This window comes from Camarhynchus parvulus, chromosome Z (assembly GCF_901933205.1).
Source record: "Camarhynchus parvulus chromosome Z, STF_HiC, whole genome shotgun sequence".
In the NCBI taxonomy this organism is placed as follows: Eukaryota; Metazoa; Chordata; class Aves; order Passeriformes; family Thraupidae; genus Camarhynchus; species Camarhynchus parvulus.
This window is the reverse complement of record NC_044601.1, coordinates 37,627,480-37,649,161: the sequence shown is the minus strand read 5'-3', so window position 1 is coordinate 37,649,161 and position 21,682 is coordinate 37,627,480. Positions and strand designations below refer to the sequence as shown.

At 37.6% G+C, this 21,682-nt stretch overlaps 1 protein-coding gene across 6 annotated transcripts in view; it reads left to right on the top strand.

Annotated features, from left to right (window-relative positions):
- Positions 1-21,682, top strand: part of NTRK2 (neurotrophic receptor tyrosine kinase 2) — a 197,437-nt gene that overhangs the window by 88,153 nt on the left and 87,602 nt on the right. For 3 of the 6 annotated variants that reach the window (XM_030968215.1, XM_030968217.1, XM_030968216.1), the window contains one exon: positions 671-4,290. The exons of the other annotated variants lie outside the window; for them this stretch is intronic. In XM_030968215.1, coding sequence (XP_030824075.1) covers positions 671-708 — 38 coding nt within the window. In that variant the 3' untranslated portion in view covers positions 709-4,290. Of the gene's footprint in view, positions 1-670; positions 4,291-21,682 lie in introns of those variants that run through there. 6 annotated transcript variants of the gene reach the window in all.

Here is a 21,682-nt window from a genome sequence, read left to right as displayed (position 1 = left end):
TTTTTAAATTCCTCTTGATATTTAAATACAATTAATTTCAAGATAATTGACTAATATTTCTCCCGGCTCCACATTTTTCTGCCATTACAGAGGCAATTAATGCTGCTAAGGGCAGCAGCCTGTTCAGAGCAGGCAGAAAGAATTATATGCACAGAGCTAAGGTGTGAAACAAAAGTTAGAGAGGACCCTGGTACTTAGAATAAGTCTGTGGCATAGTGGGGTACTGTGCAAGTAATTGGTGTACCAAACTAAAGGCAGAGAACTTGGTTGTGCACATTGGGCTGTTCACCATGAGACTTGGCACAAGGCAGAGCACGTGGCTGAGGTTTTTTCTAACCCATACATAGCACAGTCCCTGGTTGGAGAATTCTAGACTTACTGCATTACAGCTCAATCTGAGTTTGTGGATATGTTAAAGACAAAGAAATAGCACATGTTATACATTTTTATTTAGCAAATAAAATCTTTAGCCACAAGATAAAGATAATGTCATCATTTTCATAAATTCATGCACAGTTTTTATCTAATTTATGTATGCTTTAAATGCTTTTTATGGGTATGTGTTTGATTGTCAAGTATTCATTTGTGTTTGGTCTTTTGTATTGATTTTTCTTTGACTTTTTTTCTTTTTTTAAGCATGATTTCTCACACTTTATTTTGTTTTTTTTAGGTTTTGTTTTATTTCATAAGATCCCACTGGATGGGTAAATGAAATAAGGAAAAAGATGAGAGAGGGGCTGTTGAGCTTGTGGAATCTGTGTGCTGCACTGTAGGGAGTGGACAGTGTTCTTGCCCAGTGAAGTGCCACCTCCCTTGGATTTCTCTTTTAAACATTGGTTATGTTTGGAGAACTATAGTACACTCAAATCAGTAGCTGTTTTTCCAAGAGCAGGGAAAGGTGAAGCCCTGAGGCAGCTAAAAAAACTCAAGAAATTCCAGAAATAAGCTACCACACTCTTTCCTATTGCCTTGTCCTCACTGTGTCTTCCAAAATGGCATTGAAATGAAATTATATTGTTTCCTCTGTCAATTTTTTTTCTGTTCGAACTTAACTGGAAAGATGTTGTTTTTATAAATAATATTTATCAAAGGTGAACTGCAAAGCTGCTTTTATTTTATTGAATTAATGCCTCTGCAAAATTTCTACAATGCTTAGTTTGAGCGTGTATGCAAGCTCACTGATTCCTGTGGAAATGCTCACATCCTTAAAGTTAAGTTCTTGTATATTTGCAGAATATGGTCTTAACTCCTGAAGCAGTAAATTGCAGAGCTGGCCCTGCAAATCTTATTATGTATGTAGTTCCACTGACTTTGCCAGGAAGATGGGGAGTCTAAGTTATATACAGAAAAGTGGCAATAGTGTTTGGTGTGTTTGGGTATTGAACCAGTGCCATCACTTAGACATTCAGTTAGGTTGTGCTTACTCAAGATAGTCCCTAAGTTTGAAAAAGCACACAAATCTGTAGCAGGCCAGAATGCTGATTCTGAGCCAAGAGCAAGAAAAACAATGGTATGTGGCTGGTCCTTCAGATGTAGACTTCGAGGCTTGTTTAACTGTCCGTATTTAACTGTGAAGTATGCTTCAGAATGTGCTTCACTATACTGCAGAGAAGAGTCTACTGTAACAAGTAAAGCTAAATGAAGACATGAGCATATTTCAAGAGCAGAGCTGCATTTAGATATAGTACTAGAAATTAGTTTTCATTTGATTTATATATCAAATCCTGAGGGTCTACTTTGATCTTTTCCATTTAGGGAATTTTAAGAAGTATGAAGTTTCAGGGTTTTTTTAACTGAGAGTTAGCTGCAAAGAGTGAAAGACTAGTACTGAAAGACTGAAGTAGATGCTTATGTTTCTGTGTATTCTGGTTAAATTTTTGAGATTTTTTTAAAATTTAACTCCTTACAACTATGTTTCATTAAATAGACAGTATTATTTTGTCCTCAATATATTTGCTTTTCATTGTTACCTGGTTTTAATTTCAGCCATTTTTCACTCTTCCATTGTAACACTATAGCCTTTTCTTTTACTGCATTCTTTTAAAGCCATACATCATTCCTCTCTACAGTACTGTATTGACTCTTTAATTCTATTTCGGTGTATTTACTTGCTTTTTGCCTTCTAAGACTCTTAATCCTTCGACTTTTTTCTTGTGTTCTCTTGAGTCTCTTGCATTCAAGTTCTTTATCCCTGCTGTGCTCAAGTTTCAGAAATATCCTTATTAGTCAAGACATGCATCCACATTTGCATACTTCTAGGCCTGTGTAGGGGGATACTTCCTTTCCCTTTCCACTAGTTAGGGAAGGGGAGATGCAGTTGCTAAAAATCTGTCCCAAAGATGTATTCTGCTCCCCACATTAAAGAAGAGGACAGAGCTGGAAGTCTACTGATGACCTAGGAATCGTGTTGTCTTTGTCACCCTGCACATACTGTGGTGATTTGGGGAGGGATGGCAGCAATTAAGGATATCCATCATAGTTCCTGTTTGAAGTTAGATGTCATCAAGTGCTCTGCTATTCCTGAGAAAGAGTATTAGGAATGTCGGCCTTTTTTCCTCCCTAAGTCTGTGTCTTATAAGACATGGTGTTATTTTCCAGAGATCCTAACTTTCTCTTCTGCTTACTGACTCATTTTACCTTCCTTTTAATTACTTTCTTCTTGGACTTCTTGCTTATCCGTGAATCTGTCCTCCTGTTGAAATAATATCTGATGTCATAGAGGTGATTCTAAATCAGTAGACAATCATCTAGTGGCAACATTTGAACTAAAAGTCAGTGGACTTACATCAAACGCATATTGGATCATGAGCAGATCTTGACCCAGTAGCCCAAATTCCAGTTTGAACTTTGCTGGGACAAAGTCAGCATATTTCAGTTATGTGTTCACAATTTATTGCCAAATTAATGAGGTGAGAATCTGAACCCTTTTCTTTTGGCAGGGAAAAAGCAAACTTGCAAAGCTGGAATTTGGCAGTTGACTTTTGAAATATTTAATTTAAAAAAGTAGTTCTTTCTGATTCATAATATTTATATGCATAAATATGCACAGTTATTGATTGGGGATTTTACATAATTTTTTTGTAATTTATTTTGTAGCACTTTGCAGTTCATCTTTATCGGATAGGGGTAGGTTTGACCTTCAAATGTTTCAGAATGTACTGACACAGTATTTTGAATTTTATGTAATCATGGAGGTACTTTAATAAACAACTGATCTATGCACCACTGAAATATATATATATTTTTATATCTGTATTGTAGAATATCCTTCTTACATATTTTGTACTACATTATGTTAGACACTCAGTACATTATTACTTGATGCAGATATTCACAGAACGTTATGGATGACAGCACGTGATTTGTTACTAATAATGTCTTAACACAGATGTTTAATGCATGATGGAAAAAGACTGCATGTTCCTGAAATGCTTTTTTTTTTCAGTATGTGGACAGAGCCTCTTAAAGCTAAGGGAGATAAACTTTTTAACATGGAAATTATGATATCCACTAGCTTCTGTCTTTCAGTTTGATTGTAAGTGACATTGCTTGTAACTGTAGAGATTCTGATCTGCCCAAATGGTGTTGGTTTACAAAGGGCTCACTTAATTACAAATTCTTGACCTCCTTAAAATAAAGTGAGACTGAAACTAAAAATCATACAGGAACCATTAACATGGTAAAAATTGATGAACATCCAGAATTTGACATTAAAAAGCTTTTATATTGTTTTACTGAGAAATAAAAAAGGCTATGAAATGTCTAAAGGCAGAGTTGCTATTTTTTTCCACTGTGCCAGACATGAAACTAAAATAAAAGCATATTTGTACGGTTCTGCTAGAAGGGGTTTACTAGAATTTATTTTAGATAGACATTTAATATGCTCAGAGACATGTTGAGATAAACTGTTGAGCAGTTTGATGGGCAGATTAGTTTGGGCCCCGGAGAGGAAGCACTGCTGGGGGTGTTTTGGTGTGAGGCAAGTCATGTCATCCAGTCTGTTAAATAAACCCGTTTCTGTTGAATGTGATGGAAGTTTGACCAGTGGCCAGGTCTATATTGCAAAGAAGTGCATTGTTCCCAGGCAGTGGTCAGAGCTGTGCTGGTTGCAGCTGCCTGTCATGAAAAGCGAGGTGGGAGCAGTTGCAAAATATCTGTTCCTGAAGAAAGCTGTCTAGAGACCATCTCTTTTTTTAGTGGGAGTCCTGGAAACTCACAGCCTGGGCAGACTGAGGCTGGTATGAGATATTTTCATGGCAATATGTGTCTTGACTATCGTAACCTGTGAAAGGCAGTCTTCATCCTTTCCACTGCCTTTGTCTACCAGCTGGACCTCTCCCAGGCAGCAGTGAAGCAAAACATGCATTTCAGTGGGAGTAAGATCAAGATCCTTGGAAACAGCAGACAGTGCCAAGAAAACCTGTGGACAGCTAGTTGAATACCATTTTACTTCAAATAGTTCTTGTAGGGATTGCTTTTTCTTTTTTGACTGTTGGCAGAAGCACTAAAAATCAAATTTTTTCCTAAGAAAGCAAACTCCTAAGCCTGGTTTTTCAAAAACTATAAAACACATGGAATTGTGCCATATGAAAATGACCCATACACTTCCAAGTGGCTCTTTAAACTGAAGCCTTCATACAAAGTTTATCAATACCTTTACCCAGTTGTCCATGTTGACAGCTAATCATCACCATGAAGGCCATCACTTCACTTGCATCTATTTTAATGCTTAAAAACTTGCAAATAGTTTGTAAAGTTGAAAGTTATTATCCAACAGATAAAAAAATCACCCTTTCAAAGCTCTTTTTAATTCAGCCATTTTTCCAGTTAATAGCAATTATTATTGTTAACAATAATAATTTTATTAATAATATTTTATTATTTGAAATAGTTCAAAAGTTATTAGTAGACTGAGCAGCAAAGTATTTTGTTCATGTTTATTTCAAAAGAAAACCCCAAAAGCTTATGTAAAGGTTTTTAGTGTTTTCTTCTTCTCCATCATTCTCTCTGGCTTCTTCTCTTCCTTCCAATTGTTGGTGGTTCTGTTTTCTGTTCTTCAGAGAACTCAGTGTCCTACTTTTTGAGTTGTGGTAAGCTCTCTTCTTCTTAGGGCACAAATGTGTAGCGTCTTGGAATATCCTTTTGATGGACTTTGCCATCATTATGTGATGGTGTAAAGTATTCCAGATTATAATGTGGGTCCATATTGTGTGAGATTTTCATAATCTGATCTCCAGAACATGTGTTGGTGGGTGGTTGGAAGCACTGAGCATGAATGCAATGTCATAGAGTGCACAGAGAATGCTGGTGCTGTATATTTCACGTGTCACAGCCCATTTCATTGTCCCACTTCCATAGGAATGTGTACGCCCAAACTTTTGAAGCTGGCTTCCATTTGTTCTGTTTTTCTTTTGTTCATACAAATTAAATCTGCTCAGAAGATAGCAAATGATGCATTGATTGGAAATAAATATAGCTGTTCAGTTCCACAAGCATGTATGTGACTGAACTTGGAGAACATGGTATTCTCTTTTAATCAGCCTCAAGATTAACTGGTTGACTTGCTTTCACCCAAAAAAAAAGCAATAGATTGGAAGAGCCCACATGAGAGTGTGTATTGTTTTAGTATGGACATGCTATATCCTTCTAATTTTAATAGCAATCTTCCATGACTAGCTATATTTTTTCAGCTGCAAGGAGTGTGTTGGATTAGCACATGTTCTGGCCTGCAGCAGAGTTGTAGGCAGCATAGAGCCAAACTGCTTTCATTTTGAAGAGGGCCATTCCCCCTGGTCTCTAGAGGCTGCAAGTCACAGCAGGGTTACTAAGCAGATTACCTCTTAATATAGGAGGAAACTTGTCTCCTTGCATACATGTTTTCACTGTTACTTTGTTCCTCAGCTGGAATGACAAGAACAGCCATATAAAATTTCAGAGAACTATCTGATATTCAAGGAAGAAAAGGGTAAAGTCATGGCTTTCTTATGATAGCTTTATTTTTTCTTTGATGTAAGCGGAGTAGGGCTCCCTTGTCAGGTATCCACCAAACAGAAAAGAAATCCTGATTTTTTCTTAAGTATTTTAGTATTATTTTAGAGGAGTTATTTTTAACACAGCTATTTCATAGGTATCACTGACTTTACTAGTATGCGAGCGTAATTGGGCTGCCACATCACTGCACAAACCCAAGACTAGAGTCTTAAACAAATACGCTTCAAATCTTTCACTGCCATTCAGAGCTCTCTGTTCCTGAGTCTTTTTTTGTATTTCAGGCTCAGTTTAAAAACAGGAAGAGTCATTAAATTGATTTAAAAGTATAGAACTTTAACATTTTTTAAAGTATTTTTTCACACATGGAAAGTATTTTTTTCACACATGGAAAAAGTAATATTCTAAATTTTAGCACAAAGTTGCCTTCCACCATGAAAGGCAAATAGCGGGACAAAGGCAATGGGCACAAACTGATGCACAGGAAGTTCCACCTGAACATGAGGAAGAACTTCTTTGCGGTGCAGGTGACCAAGCACTGGCACAGATCACCCAGAGAAGTTATGGAGTCTCCTTCAGTGGAGATATTCAAGAACCATCTGGACACAGTACTGTGCCATGTGCTCTGGGATGACCTTGTTTGAGCGGGGAGGCTGGACCAGAGGATCCACTGTGGTCCCTTTCAACCTCACCCAATCTGTGATTCCATGGTTTAAAAATTATTTGCTGTTATCCATCAGCAAGCTGTGAGTCTTTTCTCCCCCTCTTCCCTCTAATTCTTCGTGTTGAAAATCTTCCATGTTTCTTGTAAGTAACAGGCAATCATTGTTTTTATTCCCAAATGCTACCATAGCACTTTGCACAATCTATAAAAAATGTGTTACATTAAATTACTTTTAACAGGCCAATAAAGTTCTATAATTTCATTTTATTGTGTCTTTCACTACCTGTAAATTGATCACATTTTGTATTTCATTAGTAATAGTGCAGTGCATTGAAAAATATGTCAATTTTTGAGTTCCTCACCTGTTACCTGTTGTTATAAAAATGCTATTGTTGTCTTTGTGTTCCAATAAGAAGCGAGATTCAACTCCTTAATTATATTTTTATAGCATTATTAATGGTTATTCTCCCCGCCCCCCCCCCAACTGTTTGCAGTAGTTTTATTTCTATTTTACATACTTTATTTTAAGTGTATGTATCATTAACATGCACATTCAAACAAATGTATATGTATTCACGTCAAATAACTACATGTTCAGCTGTTGCCTGTAAGACACAAAGTTTTGCATATCAGGCCATACTTCATCTACTCAACTTTACACCAAAAAAAGTTGTTTGGTTAAATACTCAAGTACAATGTGGTAATTTTCCAAATTTTTTTGAGGAAACATCAATGCTGTGATTTGAAGGCCATGTTTTGCTTTGGAACTTCTTGTCAGGCTTGACACATTTAATGAAACAGAATACAAAAGAATGTTGAAGTGGTTGTATCACAGGTTATGTCCATTTTTTATCTTTTTTGCTTTCGCTTGGGCTTGTCATATATTCCCATTAATGTGATTGCTGTGTTTGGACTACAGCAGATTAAATGTTCATTTTCTTGCTTCTGAAATGTTTTGTCATGTTTTTCTCCTCTGGGGTCTTACCAGATCTCCGAGTATTGTGCCAAGACGGCTTTCTATACCCATAGGCAATTTTGAAATTTTTCACCTATTTGAACAATTGTGATGTCCTGCCGTGTATTTTACACATATGCGTTTTTATCATCATCCATGTAAAATATGCTTTTGGAGCTAATTTGAAGTATCCTCAGTGTCTAGGAGAAATAGCCTCAATATAAAGGTCCATTCTTTTTCTTGGAGGAGCTTTCAATAAGACAACTATTAGAGGTAAATTCTGATGTTGATTAAGCTGGTAGGTACAATTATTTTGCAGAAAGTATGCAGACAGTATAAATTGTTAGATTCTCTAACATGCCAAGTAGAAGAACATGCTGAGATTGAGGCGTGTTTGATATTTTTTGGTGTAATAACAAACTTGCCATTGAAATACTGTTATAAAAGGTTTTCAGACTCAGTAGACCAAGAAGTTATTACCTAGTGAGAAGATCAAAAATGAAGCTGAATAAAGGCAAAAGTGAAAATAACCTATTACACTGCCTGGGAAATGAGAAAATCTGTAAAGGAATTAGGAACACTGTAAGAAATAAAAAAGTCTTAATATTCTTGACAATCCAAATTAGTGTAAAACTGCGAGCAAGGGTTTATTTTTAATGAACATGAATTGCAACTTAAAAGTATTGTTGTGGAAGTCTTGATTTTTTTCTTTTAAATGAGAAAAAAAGATAAAACATGTATTGGATATTTGTATCTTGAGATACTGTAACTTCCATCTACTTTTATCATTAAAATACTTCAAGAATAAAAGTTAATTTCATAGATTAGTTTGTAATTCTGTTACTATTTTCCAACTAAAACAAATTCAAAGATCACTTTTGAGTAATTGATGCTTCTTCCTTTATTATTTTAGTAACCAGTCTCTAAAGCAAAAATACAGAGCACATAATAAGCAGTTCTTTGTGTATTGCAGTTTCATTAGCAGGTTGCAAAGAGTCACAAAATACTGTTTGATGATGCATATATATTGTCTTTCAGTTACACTGAAAGAACTTTTGGCAATGTGTTTTTACCTGTTAAAAGAAAATACACCCTACAGTTTTCTAAAATAAGTGTGAGTAAAGAAAATAGAAAGATGCATTTGAAAGACAAATGAAAAATTATTTGAAGCTCTTGCTCTGGTAATTTAAAATTTAAATTTAAAGACTACCTGTTTGTTTTATTTATGCTTTTCTACTGTAGTTTTCAAATTCATATTTTATTCATATTATGCCATTTTCTGATGCCATTATTGCATCTTCTGTTGTTGTTGCAGCAAACTTCAGATCTATTTCCTTAATACATTGTGACTGTAATTAGTAAAATCCCAAATAGCATCTCATGATAGGTTAGAATATGAATGTGACAGTGCCTGTTATACCTGCCACTTAAAAGTGCTGTGCTATTTACATGTTCAAAAGGAGGAAAGTATTTTAACTGGCTATTCTAGCCACAACACCTTCCCAAGATAGCTGATGTGCAGAGCAAAATTATGCAAGTGTGTGTTGGGAACCACACATCAGTGATAGTGTGGCCCAGGGGAGGGAGGGATGCACCACCACAACCACCAACTGCAGTTCCTTAATAACTCCTTATAGCTCATGTTGCATACTAGAAGTTAGAGAGCAGGTGATGAAAGTCCAGGTGGACAACTGGCTGTGAAGTTTCTTGATGACTATTGTGTTCTACTGAAGAGTCACCATGTTTTCCCCTTGAAGGATTTTAGCAAAATTTCAGTGTCAACATTGAAGCATATGATGCCTCAGGAATGGATATATCATTCCTGCCTCAGGGAACAAGATCCAAGAACACAGTTAGGTGTATATAAACCTTTGTCTGAGGGATGGGTAAGGTTTCTTTCATTTTTTTCTCAATCTGTGCTGAGTATTTATGATGTCTTTATTCCAGGAGACATACCAGCTTAGACCCCACTGTCTAAACCAGAATCTCTCTTTCTTTTTCTAGAGATGTATGTGATGCAATCAGTTTTAGTGTTTCAGCATGATGCTGAGGTCAGACCTTATAAATTAGCTCACACTTTTCATCCCCAAATGTCTTAGAGAGAAGATCAATAGGGCTAGCCATATCAGGGATTCCTGGTACATTTTGTAATCATTGCATAGTCATAAAAAGTTTCTTCACTGATATTAGATGTCTTAAAAATCCTAGGACAAATCAGAGGACTCCATGTACCTATAGAGATTAACTATCAGAATTAGAACAAAATGTGAAATCTTGATAAGTTTATGCTTTTTAAAAGATAATGTTTATGTAACACTCCCATTTTCATTCAGATTCAAAACTCTGTGTCTTGCTGTAAATACAAGACAGAAGTCAAAATTATGAAAGAATGTCAGTGTTGACTTCCTCCTGGTAAGACCTGCTCATTGGCTTTTCCCATTAATGTCGGGGGACTAAATAATCTAGGAAGTCCGTTTCTCTCTTAGTTTTATCTTCTGTGAGCCAAAAGTAATTTTTTTGTTATCTGAGATACTATTTGTATGCTATAATGTAACTGTCTGCCTGGTTTGGTGAAATCTGTCTTCTGGGTAGCCCATTGATAGATATCTCAGTCTCTAATAGCATTTGTGAAAGTTTCTGCACACAACTGTGTTATTACTAGTTGCTCAGGTGTATAATTTTTAAATACATTAAATGTTTTTAAAATACAACCTAAATAATCAGCTCTGCATTTGTTTCCTTATGGGGGTATGAATCAAAACCAGGTAAGTTACTGTGATTTGCCTGAGCATTTCCTTTCTCCAGGCAGCTGAGGTACTGTTTTTGAAGCCAAACATGCTAAGACATGCCTCTGCTTTCTGTGTGGTAAAACAAGTTACCTTTTCCCATATGTCGGCATTGTTTTTCCCTTGGGAGTTGGCAAAGTCTCTTTCCAGGTAAAGAAACACACTTTATCAGGTTTTCTCAATATCTCAAAAAAAGTGTGAAGAGCCACATGCCTTTTCAAGAGAAAGGCAAAGATTTATCATCATGCTTTTTCTTGCTAATGAAGACACCAAGTTTCCATCGCTTGCTGCAACTTCACGCTTTGATGGAATCCAAATGTATATGTATATATATCCTGCTGCTGTTGAACTCAACTATCCTGGCGCCTAGGTGAAGTTGTTATCTGTCATTAGGAGGTGGTGGTATAGCCTCTGGAATCAGTGGTTCCTAGCTACAAAGCTCTAACATTTTCTGTTCCTGACTTCTGGTCTGAACATGGTGAGAGCTGAAACCACTAGTGATAGGAAGGTGGCCCACATGATAGCAGTTTGATCAGTGATTGCCAGGGGACAGCTACTCATGCCAGGAAAGGGCAGCCTTTGGCAGAGGAAGAAGAAAGGTTGAAGATAGGCGGTAGAGAGATTGAGTTACCCCATGATCAATCAAATCAAACAGTTTTATTGTCTCAAAGAGGGAAGTGGAAATTTTGAAAACCTTTTTTTTTTCCCTTGTGGAAACATGCAGATTTTTCTTCAGATGCCATTAATCAGGCTACTATGAGATTTATTTTTTTTAATACAGAGTATAAATATAAGTTTAACTCTACATTCACTTAGATGTTACAGGACATAAAGGGTCTGTGGTTTCGCTTTTGGTTACACTAGAGCCCTGGTTCTGACCCTGGGTAGATCACAACACTGTATTTCACTATAAAACAAATCAGGGATGTTTATTCATCTGAGATTTTTGTCATCATTTGCAGCTATGGATTATTACTTGTTGTAATCATGCTCTTAAAAATGAGAGTCCATTAAAAAATTAATCTGTAATGACGTGGGGGTTTTTTTCGCATAAAAATTGAAATGAGTGTGTGGCCCAGGACATAATTTTTCCTTCATTTTTGCAGATTGGTTAGACAACTTAGCTGTTTCAGGTTGTCATACCTTTGTTCCTTGGGCACTGCTGCCACATCATGAAAATATGGAGAAATTGGTTGGTAAAAGAAGAAAAGTTGTAGCTCTTTTAACATATCAGATTCTAATGCCTCTGGAAACTATGCCTCTGGAAACTATGCCTCTGACAAACAGAACCATCCCAAATGTTCAATTGACAAGACACATACTTTTTAAAAAAGAGTTTCTGTATCCATTTAAGTTAAGATGACCCAGTGGAGGCCAGTAAAACCTGAGAACCCCAGTAAGGCAGCATCCCCTCCCTGCAGACCCAGGAACCCACCTAGAGGGCAGCAGGTTCCTCTGGTTGCTGGTGTGGTCCACCTGCCCTGGCAGGAGCTCAATGAAGCTGTTATGTCTTGACTACTTCCTGCCATCTACCTTTAGAGTTGTTTTATCTCTGTGGCGCAGGGCCCAGCTTAAAGCCTCCCAAAAGGTCATATGCCCAAGCATGCTTCAGGTGCTGGAATGGCATGAATTTTGTGGATGGCTTCAGTATTTTTTGTAATGATGAGCTTGCTGCACTCCATCCAGCTAGTGCTGTTTGCTAGGGATCCAGGCTTGCTGCCTTGCTATCTCCTACCTCTTTTTAGGCCTTGTAGAGGGGAAGGGAAGGGATCCTGTGCTGCAGGAGGGATTAACTTCTGGCTTCCAGCCTGCCATTAAGCACCCTCCAGCAAGATGGTTTGTCTGCCTTACATTTTTCCCTTCCCTGCAAGCACACATGACTGCCTGACTGAAAGGTGAAAGACCAGTATCTTCCTAATTTTAATAGTCCCAGAAGCATCATAAATAAAATCTAGCTCTGTAGCTTATACATGTCTGGTAGCATGCAGCAAATCTCACTGTCTTTAATCCTCTCCCTGGCAATACTCCCACTGGCTTCAGTGGGAGTTTTGTCTGAGCATGACCAGAGTTGGAATTTCAGGTTTTGGTCCTACATTAATTTTTCAGCAAGGAACAGAAATGGATATTATAGATTTTCAGTTAAACATTAGGAAGACATAAAACTGACATTCTCTATAATGTAGTAGTACAAATATGGGCAATTACCTTTTTGGCATTGTCTTGTGGGAATAATACAGATGAATTACTTTAACCCATTCCTAACATAATTCATGTGCAGCCATAGATTATAGATGCTAACTTTCAGTGACATAACTAAGTGCCACAACTAAGTGCCACAGCAGGAGAAGACTGCATTTGCCAAAAAGGTTGTCATAATTCTTAATAAAAAGACAGCAATCCTAATTTCACTGTCATTCATAGGAATTTTAAACCATTATCAATATAATAACTTACTCCTGGCTGATATTAAGAGGAAGGGAATTAGACTCTTGGTATTGCTATTCCACTTTATCTGTTCAAAGGATCTAATGCTTTGAGTTTGGTTTGACTGTTTCACCCTATCTCTGAATTTGCTTTCTTTACATTTGTGATGAACTAGTTTAGTATATTATATTGGATTTTAAAAGGAAAAAAAAAGGAAAACCTCATCTGGCAAAGAGAAGTAAGGTGTAGAAAAATCTTTTGGGGAAAATGAATTCTTTCTAAAGACTGTAAAAATTAAGAACTTGGAGTTTACTGAAGTTATGGTACAAATGTGGTGATTAGGTAGATAGTTAGATAGATAGATAGATAGACAGATACGATATAGACCTCTGGTGACTCTAGAGAATGAAATACCAATTATGCTTCTGCCCTGAAGTCCAATTATTGGTTACCTAGTACTGCTGTGGTTGAATTGATTGTGGGCATTTTTCACACACGTCTGCCTTTTGCAGCTTGGTCCATTGAGACCATTTTGTGTGTGACCATTGCAGATGCCAATTTTTAATCTAGTCCAGTGCAATAGAGGATTGTGGCTATGCATGGTTTGTGCTTCTGTTTTTGGGGTTTTTTTTTCCTATTGATCTCTGAAGGTGAGAAGATGATTTTTGCAGATCATTTCAGAGATACATTAGTTAGAAAGGTTTATAAGGTCATCTAGTTCAATTGATGCCAGTATCATACATGTGTTCATTAGATTTTGTGTGGAATTACAAAACCATTTTCTTCTGCTTTGTAGTATTTGCTTTTAATTGTGGTCAGGAATAAGGCTGTTCTTTAGCAGTTTCTTTTTGAGAGTATTTGATTTTTATGCAAATCTGTTCTGATAAATCTGTTGCTAAGAAACAACCATGACTGAATTTTTGATAAAAGTGGAAACTAGACTGAAAATAAATGAATGTCATTCTAGAATACTTGAATTTCACAAGTTCTAATGCTGTTTAATCCTAACATAAAAATGACAATACCACAGGGTGCCACGTTGTTGTTGGAAAAAGTGAGGATAGGTGAGACAGGTGGTCAAGAGAGACTCAGTTAAGTGTGATAAGTGAAACTCTTTATAAAGGAGGAAGAGAGTAAATAAGCAGAGGAGACCCATCAGAAAAATGCTAATGGATATATAAAAAATACGCAGAAGAAGAAGAAGTAGAATTCATTTATAGAAATATTATGTGAATCATCCTGGATGAAGAGAAACTCTGCATTGTTCAGAGCCTTGAAGAATGGAAGTAGAGATGCTCCCAATATTCTAGTAAATCCTCATTGTTATGTCCTGACCAATTTCAGAATTAATGCATCCACTTCCAAATCTGCTGTAGCAAAACTGCCAGAGTTTGTGGTGTGGCCACTTTTGGGATGGCTGATCTAGCTGGTATGTTGCAAATAGGTTTGAGTATGTGGCATTTTCCTGCTTCCCATAGCAGCAATTTCAAGGAAAGCTGGCAGGAGAGAGGTAACAGGAGGAATCTCCAGCAGATGAGGCGTCATGTGGCAGGGAGGAGGAGGAGGTGTCTGTAAATGGCAGTAGAGGTTTATCATGTAGAAGCAAGACAGTCAATTTGTGCAGCTAATCCTATAGCTTGTGAGTGATGCTGCTGGAACAGAAGTTTGACATGTTTCCATTCTATATATGAGTGTCATTTGCTCCACTGTAGTAATTTTTAGATCTGCATCAGAAAAAGATTTTTGAGAATGTAAAGCTTCACTGCCTTAGGAATTGTGCTTTGGGAAAGAAGGGTGTTGATGGAAGGCAATTCTGCATCTTTGATCTGAAGATGTTTTGGCTGGAATATTCCTCCAAACAGACTGTTATGTTTCCTACCATGTCCAAAGGTGAACTGCTCTTCAAACAGTGTCCAAAAGATCTAATAGAGAATAATCCAGAAATCTATAACAATGGAAATGGCTGGTTTTCTTTTCCTTAGGATTTCTTAGAGGTGCACAGAAGAAGACTGGTAAAACTGCTGGTAAGACTGTTCCAAATACTTCACCTGGATATCATGAGTATTTTTCGTGACACATGATATCTGAGCACTAAAAAACTTCACAGAAGAAGATTCTGGCCAGTCTCTTTGTGGCCATCGAGGTTTTCTGAGCATGCCCTCTGATCTGTTTAAAGGCCTGGGATATGTATATTGCTGAGTACTTTGAGGACAGGTTCTGTAAAGAAATGGCTGCTGTTTCACAGACAAAAGGAATCAGTTTCAATGTTGCTAAGTAATCTAGGGTTAGGGTTAGGGTTAGGGTTAGGGTTAGGGTTAGGGTTAGGGTTAGGGTTAGGATTAGGGTGGGTTAGGGTGGGATTAGGATTAGGATTAGGATTAGGATTAGGATTAGGATTAGGATTAGGATTAGGAAGGAAAGTTAGCTCTGTCTTCCTCTGTGCTCACTGAGGGCTAGTTTTGGACAGCTTGTATTCTGTGCCAAAGTCGTCTGCTGTTCCACCAGCCCTGTTCCAAAGGCCAGCTATTACCTTTGAAATAGGTGCAGAACTGGTGCCATCAGCACCCAAAGCCTGTTCCCCTAAGGTGAAAGCAAACTTCTTGACAGGGAATATATCCGAGTGTTAGTTCACCATGTTCCCATGCCTTTATCTTCATGTGTACATAGCCCTTTGTATTTCATTTTTAAAACCTGTTTTCCAGGATGAGAAGTGTTGGAGATGAACAGGAGGCAGTCCATGTCAGTGCAGGTTCAAAACAGCTCTAGATGGGCTGTAAGATCATCTCAGTGAGAGCTTAGTGAACAGAAAAACCAGATTCATGCAGATGTTGTTTACAATTTGAACATGATGTTTGAGTTGATTTAGTTTAGCTTCTTTGTAGCTTGTCAGGTTTAAGGTTAGCTAGTCGGGTGGTAAATCAAAAAATATTTGGAAGCTGTTATTCTGGAATGCTTGTTGGGAATAAGTTCAGAGGTATATTTCACTCTAGTGTTGATTTTATAACCATGCAAATGTTGGGGGCCTGTAATAGTCTTGCACTGACAGAATGTAAGAAATTATACAAGACTTTGTGCTACTATGTCATGCAATTGACACTTCCACTGATTAAAGTTTTTGAAGAAATAAAGGGAAATTTCCTGCTGAAATGAATTGTATATAAAAATGCTATTAAACAATGTGCGTTCTGGTAGAATAACCCACTGTGTAGTAGAGCACCAGTGTTCTTCTCACCCAGCTAAACCCATCTCTATTCTGTAGGCTGGAAAAGTGAACTACTAATGTATGGGAATATACATATTTCATTGAGATATGATGTGTATTTGTTGAGCTCTGGGCTTCCTTCAGTTCTGAATAGACGTAAATCAACATTTGAAGACCTAAGGTGCTTCCTATAAGATCACTCATGGTCTATCTTTTTATCATTATGGAAGTTTAGGGATGAAGGAACACTTGGGAGATCCTTCCCTATCCTAAATCTATATCACCTATACCTGCATCTTTCCCAAAAGACATTTTTCCTTATGCAGCTTTAAGAACTCCAGAAGTGGAGATTTCTGAGTCTTCTATGAGCAATTCCAGTGCTCATGGAAGCAAGATCTATTCCAAAGTTCCTGAGGATCTGTTCCTGGGGACCTATTCTAAAGTTTTTAACATAGTCTCTTTTAATGCACTTTTGTCATGGAACTTTTAGTTCCTGTTTGTCAAAGACATGCAATAAAAATTGTAACCATGCATTGGAAGGCTATCCTTGTGTACCTCCTCAGAGGACAAAAGAAATCCCAATTCTTCAGTTTTTCATCAAGTCTCTGAGCATTTCTAGATTTTTCTGTATTGTTTTTTATTTGATATGCTTGAATGGAAGAGGCCTGTAGATATTATCTCTCTGCTTCAAGGAAATAATCATTGAGGCTTAAAAACATTTAGATAGTGTCAGCTTTTTTTTTTTCCCCTTAAAAAACCCCACACAATCAAATACAATTCAAAATCAGGAAGCTTTTCTCCTTAATCTAGCATATCTGCCTTATCATCTAACTCTGTTGAACTGAACAGAATTCGGAAAATTATTTAAGTTAACTACTCCAAATATCTTTGTTCTTCTCTGACAGCAAAAGCAGCATTGGGAAAATTTTATTGCTTCTGTACCCTTTGTATTTATCCTCTAGACAACAGAGGACCTCATTCCTAGTCTTAGGAGTGGGAACACTCACACTTAGATTATTTATGAGAAGTCTGTAAGGAAGCAGTTTTTAATTAAATAGTTCTTCTAAATGAAATGAAAGGCAACAAGGATTTAATTTCAGGTGAATTATTATTTTTTCACTTGATGCCAGCAAGTACATTCCAGCTGATTTTTTTTATTATTGTGGTGATTTTTCACTGTAGCATTTTTGAGGGATAGTAATTTTACCTATGCTTCCAAGATATCCAAGCCTGCAGGTGACTATAATAAATAGTGCTGATGATCTATATTAAAAAATGATAAATCGTTTTTTCTTAAATTCTTTCACATTTTCTGCTTTGTTTCTTTAATTCTCTGGCTCATGTGTTAATATTGATTAATATCACACATCCCAGGTAGGTTTTTTCCTTAGGTCTGTGTTTCATTTGACTACCAATAATGAGAGGCCATAAATTCCTCGTTCTTCATAAGAGGGCCCATCAGCTGAACTGCAGATACTGCAAATGTGTTCATAAAGCAGTGAACAGCTGTACAGCCACCATTCATCCTATATCCGAGGAGGGCTATGTGTCCCAAAGGGCTCTGTGGTTTGACAGCTGGGGCTGCCAATGCCTCCCAGGTCCTGGTTATGACTTTGACAGAGATCCCACCTTCAGTGCTGGGTAATTCAGCACCAAAGTGATCTTTCTGTTGCCTCCAAATCAAAAAATAATAGTAGTGCATACCTCATCGTGGATGATCTACATGGATTTATTGGTTATGGTGCATGAGAATGTGACAATGCATGCCAGATTGCAGTTGTTAGATCTGTTTCACAAATGCCTCTCTTTCTGGCTGAAGGGGAAAAAAAATCAGCAACCTCTGTGATGCAGGTTGAGGTTTTGCTGGTAGCATCCCTGGGGAGAGCTGGCCCTGGAGTGAAACCAGAGTAGAGGGGTTAGGAGCCTTTCATCCTTTCCAGACAAAATATGTGTTAGACACCTCATTCTTTTTCTTACAGGGCTTTGCAGAGCTGCAAAAGGGGTTTCTTGGGTGAAGAAACCTGCCCCAGACCAAGACACCAGTGTCTTTATCCTTGCACCCTGTAGGTTGCTTGACTTTTGAGAGTCACTTGCATTATGAAGGGGCCCCCTAGGCTCCTTGGGAGTTGTCCCTTGCAGAAACAATTGCTCTAAGCTTGTGTGTGAGGGAATGCAGGAATGCATGGATACAGGGGAATATAGAGGAGGTTGTGAGGAGAAAGGCAGCTGAAAGGAACTGACTGGGATTCTTTCACAGTCACGCACCAGAATAAAACCCAAGCAAACAAATATGCAGCTGTGGCTCTTAGATTCAAAGCCAGAACAAAAAGCCCTGATGAAATATTGAGTGGCTAAAATCTGTGCATAGTCATGTCAATGGAAATTACCCAGATTGTGTGTTTGTTCCTCTGTAGAGGAGCTAGGCATTTGAAATAAGTTTTCCTGCAAGATGAACATGTGTTTTAGGGAAAAGGCATCTTGACACCTAGCAACACTGGAAATTTACCAAACTGGAAATTTGGTACCGTAAACTTAAATAACATACCTGTTATTTCATTAGACTCAAAGGTATGCATTACTTAAATTATTCTATGTGGGAAGGCAGATAATCCAACAATGTAGATCATTTACTTTGTATGAAAGTGGTCCAGTGACAACCAAACGATTTAGGCTTCTTCTGAAGCTGCAACAAATGAGAAAAAGTTAAACATTGATTTTTCACATGAAAACAAAGGCAAAATACCTTTTGTCATTGATCATCCCAACAAAACAATTCATCATTGAATTGGTCTAATTTCATCATGATTTTCAAACTGATTTCTCCAATTTATTTTGCAATAGCTGTAAGTGAACAGATTCCCAGGGATAGCTTCTGGAGTTCAAACCCTGATTTTCCACTCTCCTTTGAGAGACTTTCAAGAAGCCTATTTACTTTTTTTATTCAGAGATTGTTAGAAGCGCATGCTGGTGGGGAACAGAGGTATTTGTCTGCTGGATGTGAGGATGTTCTCCAGCACTCTGTTTGGGTTCTCCTGACTTCCTGGGAACATCCTCTTGGATGGGAACTGAACTTCTTGGGCAATGTCAAAAGGTTTTTCTCATCTCATATGTCAAGAAGCAACAGAGTACAAGCTTAAACAAGCACTGGTGGGTGTAAATCAGTTAAACAGATTGATGATACCTGTCAGAAGATGTGAAATTGTTTATCCTTTAAACACTAAAGCCTGGCAAGTCTCAGTTTTCTGAGTCACAGACTTAATGTGTAACAGTGTGGGTTTTGGCTCAGTGTACTGTTCCAGGGTAGAAGGACATGCACTCTTTGATCTGTGAAGAGCAATATGATTTAGCAGGATGGACTTGGGTATAATGCTTTTTAGGGTGATCTTGTCATTTTTCTTCAACACAACAAAGGAGGATTAACCCCCTAATACTCATTTTGCAACTGCATGTGACAGTGACTGTAGAGATGGCTAATCAAAGACTAAGACTAATGGCTGTTCTCTGGGTAGCTGGTAGGGATGGGGATATGAGATAGGAAAGGTCAATTAGAAGGTGGGTAGAGGCAAGATGTGCGATTGCTCCACACAGCTGAGCTGCTGACAAAACATGGGAGTGCCTTGCCTTGAGTTTTCCCTCATTACAAACATTGTCAACTGCAAAGCAAAGACCATAATTTTAGTAAGTCCACTCTAGATTGGCAGAACAATCTGACTTCACTTTGAACATCTCCACCAAGCAAAGCAAGACTTAACTTGTTATTCTTTGGAAGCATATTCAGTCTTATTTTGGTTGGTTGGTCGGTTGGCTGGTTGGTTGGTTGATTGGTTGGCTGGTTGGTTGGTTGGTTTGGTTTTGGGTTTTTTCTTTGAGTTCTAGTTACCTCTTTTAATCCAATTCCTTCTATATAACATACTGCATTTTAAGAGACCAATAGTATATTTTTTCTATAATTGCTTTTCTTTCTATTGTGCTGGCTTTCTTGTCCACTCTAACAGTATTGGTACCACATTTGGTACCACAGTTTCTGAACATGGGAATACAAAGGAATATTTGAAGTAAAACTTAGCACCTTAGTCAGAAAAAAGTGTGCCAAGCTGTGATTAATTACTTGTCTTCCAGAGGGAGTAAAAGATAAGATCACAATTTTTAGAGTAAAGCTGAAAAGGTGTTTCTTCTGCTGAGAAAGTTGGCTCTTGCTTTGATAAGAGGAAAAATTGAATATCTGCTCTTGCTGAAGCCTAAGACTTTCATTTCAATCAGGCAGAAAATATAAAAATCTACAGCAAACATGGGAATCTCACAGGACATGAAATCTTGTGTAATTGCTTTTCAGAACAATGCATTTAACTAGTGAAAAAATACATCCCTCCCAAAAGGAAAAAAATGAGAAGATTCAGTATAGCCTTGGAATTTAGCAGAGGTGCTGACGGATGTGACATACATTCACTGTTGTGCTTTTAACTTGACAGTGTGCTGTTACCATGTCTTGGCACAGACTGATCCCTGTTCCCAGGGGAGCCAAGAGCCAATGCTAGTGCAAGGTCCACTGAGAAACCATCCTAGGAATCAACATAATTTTTCATGGAGGGAACAATTTTTATTAAGGCATCACAGCACAAAATTGTTTCTATAAATGCTGCTTTTTACATGACCTGCTTCCTAACAGTTGAGTAAGTACCTACATCCTTGCAAATGCACAACTCCAACCACAAAGCTAAAATCCAGGTGGGTTTGTGGTATTTTATTACCCCTACTGTCTTCCCATGTGCCTGAGCCATTAGTAGTGACTTCAGGGACAATTGGAGTGATGTGTGTTGTGCAGAAATGTGTCATGCAAAAGCAGCTCCAACAAATAGCTGTGTAATATGCACGTTAAAACTGCATTAACTCTGATGGTGGTAGGAGTATAATGAACCATAGAATAGAGTCACAGAATGGCTCTGGGCAACCTTTTCCAGTGCCTCACCATGCTCACAGCAAAGAATTTCTTCCTAATATCTAATTTAATCCAACTGTCTTTCAGTTTGAAACCATTGCCCCTTGTGCTGTCACTGCATGCTCTTATAAATAGTTTTGCTCCATCTTTCCTATAGGCTCCCTTCTGGAGCTGGAAGGATGCAAAAGTCACCCCGAAGCCTTCTCTTTTGCAGGCTGCACAATCCCAATTTTCTTATCTTTTCCTGTCATGAAAGGCTGTACATATTAATAATGAATGTCCTTTGCCTGTTCGAAAGTAGCAGTACACCTTGAAAATAATAGAATTAAATTTTATTTCTTAACCTAGGGAAACTCAATTTTTTTGTCACCACCAAGGTGAAGTACAGTGCAGATATACACTGTTTGAAGCATAGCACAGCTCTCCTTGGAATGTACAGTAAGTGAAGTTTGCTGTTTCTGCCTGTCCCCATATTATGTGTTGAGGATAATTCCCCTCCCAGCTGTTGGAGGCATTTTATTTTATTATAGCTCATCAGTTTCAAATAGAATTGGTCTTCTTACATGTCACAGCTTCTTTAGAGAGCTGCTGGGCTTTTTTGTACACAAAAGGGGTTTTTCTTGAGACTAGGTGATGCAGAATGGATAAGTCCTTAGCTTAATATCAAACAGAAGATAAATTAATGTCCATGGTGGATAGCCCACATCTTCCCCAAAGCAGAGTACTG